Source organism: Eriocheir sinensis, unplaced genomic scaffold (genome assembly GCF_024679095.1).
Source record: "Eriocheir sinensis breed Jianghai 21 unplaced genomic scaffold, ASM2467909v1 Scaffold115, whole genome shotgun sequence".
Lineage (NCBI taxonomy): Eukaryota > Metazoa > Arthropoda > Malacostraca > Decapoda > Varunidae > Eriocheir > Eriocheir sinensis.
Window position 1 is genome coordinate 230,661 of NW_026110463.1, and position 9,743 is coordinate 240,403.

At 61.6% G+C, this 9,743-nt stretch overlaps 1 protein-coding gene across 1 annotated transcript; it reads right to left on the minus strand.

The window, feature by feature from the left end:
* Window positions 1-7,645: 7,645 nt before the first annotated feature.
* LOC126989392 (uncharacterized) lies at window positions 7,646-9,343 on the minus strand. Its single transcript, XM_050847998.1, has one exon. It carries the CDS (start codon window positions 9,292-9,294, stop codon window positions 7,936-7,938), a length of 1,359 nt encoding a protein of 452 aa, XP_050703955.1. The 5' UTR covers window positions 9,295-9,343; the 3' UTR covers window positions 7,646-7,935.
* Window positions 9,344-9,743: the final 400 nt, after the last annotated feature.

Below are 9,743 nucleotides of genomic sequence, written 5' to 3' on the forward strand. Positions count from 1 at the left end.
GGGGTGCGAGGGAGGCGGCGGTGGCGGGGATGGCGAGGAGGAGAGAAGGAGGCGGTGGCGGGGTGGCGAGAGGGAAGGAGGAGGCGGTGGCGGGGAGCGGGTGAGAGAGAGGAGGAGGCGGTGGCGGGGTGTGCGAGGGAAAGGAGGAGGAGGCAGTAGGGGTGGGGTGTGAGGGAAAGGAGGAGTCGGTGGTGGGGATGGGGTGCGAGTGAAAGGTGGAGGCGGTGGCGGGGTGGCGTGCAGGGAAAGAAGGAGGCGGTGGTGGGGTGGGGTGCGAGGAGAGGTGGAGGCGGTGGCGGGTGGGGTGCAGGGAGAAGAGAGGAGGTGGTGGCAGGGGGGGGAGGAGGAAAGGAGGCGGTGGCAGGGTGGGGTGCGAGTGAGAGAAGGAGGCGGTGGCGGGGGAGGCGTGCGAGGGAAAGGAGGAGGCGGTGGCGGGGGTGGCGAGAGGGAGGAGGTGGCGGGTGAAAAGGAGGTGGTGGAGGGGGGGTGCGAGGAGAGGTGGAGGCGGTGGCAGGGGTGGTGCGAGTGAGAGAAGGAGGCGGTGGGGGTGGGGTGCGAGTGAGAGGTGGAGGCGGTGGCGGGGGTGGGGTGCAGTGAGAGAAGGAGGCGGTGGCGGGGTGGGGTGCGAGTGAGAGGTGGAGGCGGTGGCGGGGTGGGGTGCGAGGAGAGAAGGAGGCGGTGGCGGGGGGGTGTGGAGAGGAAGGAGGAGGTGGCGGGGGTGGGGGTGCGAGGAGAGGAGGAGGCGGTGGCGGGTGGGGTGGGGTGGAGGAGAGGTGGAGGCGGTGGTGGGGTGCAGGAGAGGAAGGAGGCGGTGGCGGGGTGGGGTGCGAGGAGAGGAGGCGGTGGCGGGGTGGCGTGCGAGGGACAGGAGGAGGCGGTGGCGGGGTTGGGGTGAGAAGGAGGAGGCAGTGGCGTGGGGGTGGGGTGCGAGGGAAAGGAGGAGGCGGTGGCAGGGGTGGGGTGCAGTGAGTGAAAGGAAGAGGCGGTGGGGGTGGGGTGAGGGAAAGGAGGAGGCGGTGGCAGGGGTGGCGTGCGAGGGAAAGGAGGAGTGGCGGGGGTGCGAGGGAGAGGAGGAGGCGGTGGCGAGGGAAAGGAAGAGGCGGTGGTGGGGGGTGGGGTGCGAGTGAGAGGTGGAGGCGGTGGCGGGGGAGGGGTGCGAGGAACAGGAGGAGGCGATGGCGGGGGGCGAGGGAAGGAGGTGGAGGCGGTGGGGGGGCAGTGAGGAGGAGGCGGTGGCGGGGTGGCGTGCGAGGGAAAGGAGGAGGCGGTGGCGGGGTGTGCGAGGAGAGAAGGAGGCGGTGGCGGGGGTGGCGTGCGAGGGAAAGGAGGAGGCGGTGGCGGGGGTGGGGTGCGAGTGAGAGAAGGAGGCGGTGGCGTGGGTGGCGTGAGTGAGAGGAAGGCGGTGGCGGGGTGGGGTGCGAGGGAAGGAGGAGGCGGTGGCGGGGGAGGTGTGCGAGTGAGAGAAGGAGGCGGTGGCGGGGGTGGGGTGCGAGAGGAGGAGGCGGTGGCGGGGAGGCGTGCGAGTGAGAGGAGGAGGCGGTGGCGGGGTGGCGTGAGGGGAAGGAGGAGTGGGGTGGGGTGAGTGAGAGAAGGAGGCGGTGGCGGGGGTGGGGTGCGAGTGAGAGGTGGAGGCGGTGGTGGGGAAGGAGGAGAGGTGGAGGTGAGGGGAAGGAGGAGGCGGTGGCGGGGAGGGTGCAGTGAGAGAAGGAGGCGGTGGCAGGGGTGGGGTGCAGGAGAGAAGGAGGCGGTGGTGGGGGTGGGGTGAGGAGAGAAGGAGGCGGTGGCGGGGGAGGGGTGCGAGGGAGAGGAGGAGGCGGTGGCGGGGGTGGGGTGCGAGTGAGAGGTGGAGGCGGGGGCGGGGGTGCGAGGAGAGGAGGAGGCGGTGGCGGGGGGTGGGTGCGAGTGAGAAGGAGGCGGTGGCAGGGGTGGGGTGTGAGGAGGAGGAGGCGGTGGCGGGGGTGGCGTGCGAGTGAGAGAAGGAGGCGGTGGCGGGGGTGGGGTGCGAGTGAGAGAAGGAGGCGGTGGCGGGGGAGGGGTGCGAGGGAGAGAAGGAGGCGGTGGCGGGGGTGGGGTGCGAGTGAGAGGAGGAGGCGGTGGCGGGGGTGGGGTGCGAGTGAGAGGAGGAGGCGGTGGCGGGGGGTGCAGAGTGAGAGAAGGAGGCAGTGGTGGGGAGGGGTGCGAGGAGAGGAAGGAGGCGGTGGCGGGGTTGGGGTGCGAGGGACAGGAGGAGGCGGTGGCGGGGTGTGGCGTGCGAGGAGAGGAGGAGGCGGTGGCGGGGGGTGGTGCAGTGAGAGGAGGAGGCGGTGGCGGGGGTGGGGGGCGAGTGAGGAAAGGAGAGGAGGCGGTGGCGGGGAGGGTGAGGAGGAGAGTGGAGGTGGTGGGGTGGCGTGAGGGAGAGGAGGTGGTGGGGGTGGCGTGCGCGGCACAGGAGGAGGCGGTGGCGGGGTGGCGTGCAGGAACAGGAGGAGGCGGTGGTGGGGTGGCGTGAGGAGGACAGGAGGCGGTGGCGGGGGTGGGGTGCGAGTGAGAGGTGGAGGCGGTGGCGGGGGTGGGGTGCGAGTGAGAGGAGGAGGCGGTGGCGGGGGTGGGGTGCGAGTGAGAGAAGGAGGCGGTGGCGGGGGAGGGGTGCGAGTGAGAGAAGGAGGCGGTGGCGGGGGTGGGGTGCGAGTGAGAGGTGGAGGCGGTGGCGGGGTAGGGGTGCGAGTGAGAGGTGGAGGCGGTGGCGGGGGTGGCAGGAGAGGAAGGAGGCAGTGGCGGGGAGGGTGAGTGAGAGGTGGAGGCGGTGGCAGGGGTGGGGTGCAGTGAGAGGTGGAGGCGGTGGCAGGGGGGGGTGGAGTGAGAGGTGGAGGCAGTGGGGGAGGGGTGGTGAGTGAGAGGTGGAGGCGGTGGCGGGGGGGTGCGAGTGAGAGAAGGAGGCAGTGGCAGGGGGAGGGTGCAGGGAGAGGAGAGGAGGCGGTGGTGGGGGGGAGGTGCAGGTGAGAGGAGGAGGCGGTTGCAGGGGGGTGGGTGCAGTGAGAGGTGGAGGGAGGCGGTGGCGGGGTGGGGTGCAGTGAGAGAAGGAGGCGGTGGCAGGGGTGGTGCGAGTGAGAGAAGGAGGCGGTGGCGGGGGGGGGGTGCGAGTGAGAGGTGGAGGCGGTGGCGGGGGTGGGGTGCGAGTGAGAGAAGGAGGCGGTGGCGGGGTGGGGTGCGAGTGAGAGGTGGAGGCGGTGGCAGGGTGGAGTGAGAGAAGGAGGTGGGGTGGGTGGGGTGAGGAGAGAAGGAGGCGGTGGCAGGGGTGGGGTGCGAGGAGAGAAGGTGGAGGCGGTGGCAGGGGTGGGGTGAGTGAGAGGTGGAGGCGGTGGCAGGGGTGGGGTGCAGAGGAGAGAAGGAGGCGGTGGTGGGGAGGGGTGCGAGTGAGGGAAGGAGGCGGTGGCGGGGGAAGGAGTGAGGAGAAGGAGGTGGCGGGGGTGGGTGCGAGAGAGAAGGAGGTGGCGGGGTGGGGTGGGAGGTGAGAAGGAGGTGGAGTGGCGGGGTGGGTGGCAGTGAGGTGGAGGTGGCGGGGAGGAGAGAAGGAGGTGGAGGGGTGGGGTGGAGGAGAGATGGAGGCGGTGGAGGGGTGAGTGAGAGAAGGAGGCGGTGGCAGGTGGTGGGGGGGTGCAGTGAGAGGAAGGAGGCGATGGCGGGGTGGGGAGTGAGGAGAGGTGGAGGCGGAGGCAGAGGGAGTGGAGGGGTGGTGGAGGAGAGAAGGAGGCGGTGGGGGGGGAGGGGTGAGAGTGAGAGAAGGAGGTGGCGGGGGAGGGTGCAGAGGAGAGGAAGGAGGCGGTGGGGAGTGGGGGTGAGTGAGAGGTGGGAGGCAGTGGTGGGGAGGGGTGCAGAGTGAGGAGAGGTGGAGGCGGGCGGGGTGGGGTGAGTGAGAGAGGAGGCGGTGGGGAGGGGGTGGAGTGAGAGAAGGAGGCGGTGGGGGTGAGGAGAGAAGGAGGTGGAGGGGGGTGAGTGAGAGAAGGAGGCGGGGTGGGAGTGAGAGGCGGAGGCGGGGGCGGGGCCGGGGTGCGAGTGAGAGAAGGTGGAGGCGGTGGCGGGGAGGGGTGCAGGAGAGAGGTGGAGGCGGAGGCGGGGAGGTGGTGAGTGAGGAGGAGGCGGTGGCGGGGGTGCAGGAGAGAAGGAGGCGGTGGCGGGGAGGAGAGAAGGAGGTGGTGGGAGAGAAGGAGGCGGGTGGCGGGGGTGGGTGCGAGGGACAGAGGAGGCGGTGGGGGGGGTGGCGTGAGGAGGAGGAGGCGGTGGGGGGGGGTGGCGTGCGAGGGACAGGATGAGGCGGTGGCGGGGTTGGCGTGCGAGGGACAGGAGGAGGCGGTGGCGGGGGTGTCGTGCGAGGGAAAGGAGGAGACGGCGATGGGGGTGGCATGCGAGGGGAAGGAGGAGGCGGAGGCGGGGGTGGCGTGCGAGGGACCGGAGGCGGCGGGGGGGGGGATGGCGTGCGACTGACAGAAGGAGGCGTTGGCAGGAGTGGCGTGCGAGGGACAGGAGTAGGCGGTGGTGGGGATGGCTTGCGAATGACAGAAGGAGGCGTTGGCAGGAGTGGCGTGCGAGGAACAGGAGGCAGCGGTGGCGGGGGGTGTGGCGTGAGGAGGAAGAGGCGGTGGTGGGGGTGGCGTGGGAGGAACAGGAGGAGGCGGTGGTGGGGGTGGCGTGCGAGGAACAGGAGGCAGCGGTGGCGGGGAGGTGCGAGGAACAGGAGGAGGGGGTGGCGGGGTGGCGTGGGAGGAACAGGAGGCAGTGGCGGGGTGGCGTGCGAGGAACAGGAGGTGGCGGAGGTGGCGTGCGAGGAACAGGAGGCAGCGGTGGCGGGGGTGGCGTGGGAGGAACAGGAGGAGGCGGTGGCGGGGGTGGCGTGCGAGGAACAGGAGGAGGCGGTGACAGGGGTGGCGTGCGAGGAACAGGAGGCAGCGGTGGCGGGGGTGGCGTGCGAGGAACAGGAGGCAGCGGTGGGGGGGGTGGCGTGGGAGGAACAGGAGGCAGCGGTGGCGGGGGTGGCGTGAGGAACAGGAGTCGGTGGTGGGGGTGGCGTGGGAGGAACAGGAGGCAGCGGTGGCGGGGGTGGCGTGCGAGGAACAGGAGGCAGCGGTGGCGGGGGTGGCGTGCGAGGAACAGGAGGCAGCGGTGGCGGGGGTGGCGTGCGAGGAACAGGAGGCAGCGGTGGCGGGGGTGGCGTGGGAGGAACAGGAGGAGGCGGTGGAGGGGGTGGCGTGCGAGGAACAGGAGGAGGCGGTGGGGGGGGTGGCGTGCGAGGAACAGGAGGACGCGGTGGCGGGGGTGGCGTGCGAGGAACAGGAGGCAGCGGTGGCGGGGTGGCGTGCGAGGAACAGGAGGAGGCGGTGGTGGGGGTGGCGTATGAGGAACAGGAGGAGGCGGTGGGGGGGGTGGCGTGCGAGGAACAGGAGGCAGCGGTGGGGGGGGTGGCGTGGGAGGAACAGGAGGAGGCGGTGGGGGGGGTGGCGTGGGAGGAACAGGAGGAGGCGGTGGTGGGGGTGGCGTGGGAGGAACAGGAGGAGGCGGTGGCGGGGGTGGCGTGCGAGGAACAGGAGGAGGCGGTGGCGGGGATGGCGTGGGAGGAACAGGAGGAGGCGGTGGTGGGGGTGGCGTGCGAGGAACAGGAGGAGGCGGTGGTGGGGGTGGCGTGCGAGGAACAGGAGGAGGCCGTGGTGGGGGTGGCGTGGGAGGAACAGGAGTAGTTATAATATTGCCATACTGGCTTGTTTTTCCGGGGCAATGGCGCGTGGGGCGGGGCGGAAAAATCAGCCGTAGTGGCAGGCTGTTATATCGGCTTGTTTTGGCGGGGCACGGGAGCGTGGGGCGGGGCGGAAAAACACGTGGGGCGGAGGGCGGAAGGACATCCGTAGTATCCTGCGCCATACCGGCTTGTTTTGGCGGGGCAATGGGCGTGGGCGGGCGGAAAACACGTGGGTGGGGGGCGGAAGGACATCCGTTGTAGCCTGGGCCATAGCGGCTGGTTTGGGGGGGGCAATGGCGCGTGGGGCGGGGCGGAAAAACAGCCGTAGTGGCGGCTGTCATACCGGCTTGTTTTGGCGGGGCAAGGGAGCGTGGGGCGGAGGCGGAAAGACTTCCGTAGTATCCTGCGCCATAGCGGCTTGTTTTGGTGGGTAAGGGAGCGTGGGGCGGGACAGAGAGGATCGGCAGTGACATGCTATGGGGAGGAGCGAGGGATGTGCTATGATGCGGTTGGTGGAGGTGACGAGTCTGGGAGCGGCGAGACATGGCTGCGCCATGCCTCGTTCTGTCTAAGAGGGAGCGTGTAGGGTGTAGGGTGTGCGGTGACCGAACTGGTAGCGTACTGGGTTCACATTCGCCGCGTGGTGGACGACGCGGTTCGAATCTCAGGATACCACTCGGATTTTCAGTCGCCGTCGAGGGGTTTATTAACAAGTAACGAGGATACAGAAATAAACCAGAATCATTTTATAATTTTATTTAACCACTCAAAAAAGAAAAAAAAAACACGGCTTAGTAATAACATACAAACACACGCAATTTAGATGGATGCAACTCGTTTCTTTTTCAACAGAGATGGAGGTAAGATCTTGGGTGTAAACGACGGATTGAAGGCAGATTTTTCTTCCTTTGACGGCTGCTTGTCGTCCTTTGTCTCCTCCGCAGGGGATGGAGGCGTCAAATCCACGATGATTTCGGCAGAGGGTACCTTGGAGTCGTTCTTTGGAAGGGAGATGAGATCCCTGTATGGAGCATCCTCGCAACCTTCAGCTGCCATGCTCAGCATTTCTGCGTCAGCGTTTTCCCGCCTCGCGGTTTCACCTGGAGAACAGTAATAATTACTCGAACGCCTTAAAGAAATGGATGAGTTATCATTCCATATAGATGCATACATACCGATCTTTGGAGGGGGTGCTTTGTAGTCTGTGATGATACGTTTCTTGTGCTTAACAGCACCACGTCCTTCAGTCTCAATTCTCGGTGCGTCTGCATCGACACTTTCTCGTATCATGCTTTCATCTGGTGAGTTGCGAGAACAGTAATAATTAATGTTGATTACCAGACCATCTGAAAACAAACAAGAGAGTAAATACAGAATGAGGAAACGGTATTGATGATTTAACAAACCATGTAGATAGCAACTGATGTCACTTACCGAACGTGGTTGACGAGAACCGTTTAGCCATCACGTTGCGTATACACTTCAACTTGCTGGTAAAGTGCGGTTGTAGTGGGTGGACGTCTGGGTTTATATGCATCAGTATGGAAACCAATTGGCAACCCATACACGCAAGTGTTGCGATAGCAGCTGTTCCTCTAGCATACCTCCAGGTGTCCTCCGCGTCTACCCTCTCTTTAGCATGGCACCATGCTTTACATGATAACGTTGCAAATCTCTCGTCGACAATGCCTTGCGTTACTAAGTAAGCAGAATGTTGTTTCACATTGTGGTAATGGAAAGAGTTTGTATCCCAATCGCGTGATAAGTTTATCATTATAGAAATGCTGTCCTTTCTTAAAGGTTGCATGGAGGGAATACATGACACGTTTAAGGGGGTGATGACTGAGGAGATAGCAAAAGTACATCGTGTAAATGCCACACACAAGGGATTGCAGACCCTGTAATCTATATGCTAACCTATACCCCGTCATATACGGATGTACTTGTATAAAGTGATGTAATGACAGTGAATACAACCTTGGATCTAAGTTATAAGTGTCAAAGTAACCGAGTGTTTGAGTTTCATAATGAATGTATATAGCGATCCAGTGACCCATGACTTCTCCCCCCTTCAGAGTGTTCAGAATAAAGACAATGGGTTTTAGCTGCTGCTTTGCATGTTCAAGCAGCTTACCGACATGACTTTCAGGATGACAACCTAAAAAAATAATCTTATCCCCCAGTACACCCGCTAATCCTCGTTCGATTTCCAGTGCATTCATTTTATTTTACGCGCGAACCTGACACGTTACTTGACGATGCGCGTCAATTTCAATTATGCCTGTCGTGTCGGCGAAGAATATAATGACGAGATTTCTGTTGTGTCCTTTATTAAAAGTTAAAGAGATACGCATGTTTCCATTTTTATCGAGGGGAATCCCATTTTCCACGTCTTCTGTGACGAAATTAAAAGCGCATAAGGTTCGACCCGCTGCAAAAGCCGGGAGAGTAAGATTGTTAGTTGTTTCCAAGCCAAGTCCTTCTAGCGTCGAATAAAAGAGTCGAGAGACATGATGGGGAAACTGAGCATGAATATTATAAGCCGTTGACCCATTAATGGTGATATGAGCGTGATTGAGATCCGCGTGAGTGAAATAAAGACCGTTCTTGTTGTAAGAACCAGACATGTTATCCATGTCAACCATAACCATTATCAGATTCTGTGGAATGATTTGTGCAAACGGCAATTCGGCCAGCAAACTCGTTTGATTGATTCCTAAGACATATGTTTTATACAGGGTTCGATTGTATGTATACTGCAAGGATTTCGACGCGAGTGAAGTATTGAGTGACGATAACGCTGATGCGTGCGGCACGACGCGATCGACCCATAGTTTTACTGATTCGAGCGCAAATTTAAAGAGATCTCCATCCTGAGATGTGTTTAGAATCCACGACTTGCTTGCTAATTCCAACCTGATTCTCACATCTGTGCCGTCGAGGAGATACGCGTCTAGACTCGCAATATCTAACAGCAAAGGTGCTGTCATACTAAGACCGTGTGCTTTTATGTTGGCAATCATTTCCTTTTCTTGTTTATTGGCTCCTGTAAAGTACTCGTCACTATACGTGTTCACTATACCTTTTTCACTCTGATCATCACGGAAAAAGAAGGAACTACGTCCAATCGAATCTAACTTTTCTTGGGGGATCGACGTTATCATTTTAACAAAGGCATGATAATTAAAGAGGGCGTTGGATTCTACCATCTGTTCGTTGAGGTAGCAAGTGCAATTTTTAAAAAGGGTATTACTAAAGCCGTTAGCAAAAACCACATGATCCGTATCACCAAGCTTCGACCCGTCCACCTTGGTCACGCGCGTCTTCATGTCTATCGAGAGTGTACTGAGATCCAGAAATTGTCCAGGAACGCCTGGAATCCTAAATTCAATATAACTATCATTAATCTCATTATTAGAACCGTCAAGATTAACGGGTAAAATATCGAGTTTGTTTCGAGATGCAATAGAACTTTCTACTGGTCTCACACGCGTCACTCGAGGAAACCCTTCGCTTACGGCGGCTGCGTACTGACGCAGAGAGGTGGTCGTCCCACCCCCCTGTACGTCAAGTCCGTATTCCGCCATCTTCCACGTTAAACTAACGTTTTCATGTTGAATATGTCACTTTTATAACATGTTTTACGTGACCGTCTTTTCGTCTTTCTTTTGCGTGTTTTCTTACGCTTACGGACGCTCCCGCCTTGGACTCGTCTTTGACGCTTGCGGACTCCCTGACCTCCCCCTCGGGCAAGTCTTTGTCCAACGCCTTTCAGAGCCGACACGCCTCTGGTTTTTAACGAGTGACGGATATCCCGTCCATCTAACACATCGCCTAATACGTCTTTCCCCATACGCACAGCTTCGGGAGCGACATTTCTCATGAGAAAAGGGATGGCTTTTTTAGCCAGACCGCTCAGTATATTAAAAATTCCACCTCCTCTTCTACCTCGCTGAACGGGAGGCGGGAGAAATATCCTAATATCCTCTAATCCACCACCCCTTGCATGACTCTCTAAAAAGAGAGCATCGAAATC

Bases quoted from the DNA above. Each gene is read 5' to 3' on its own strand.
- LOC126989392 (XM_050847998.1), bottom strand. From the start codon at position 9,294: ATGGCGGAATACGGACTTGACGTACAGGGGGGTGGGACGACCACCTCT.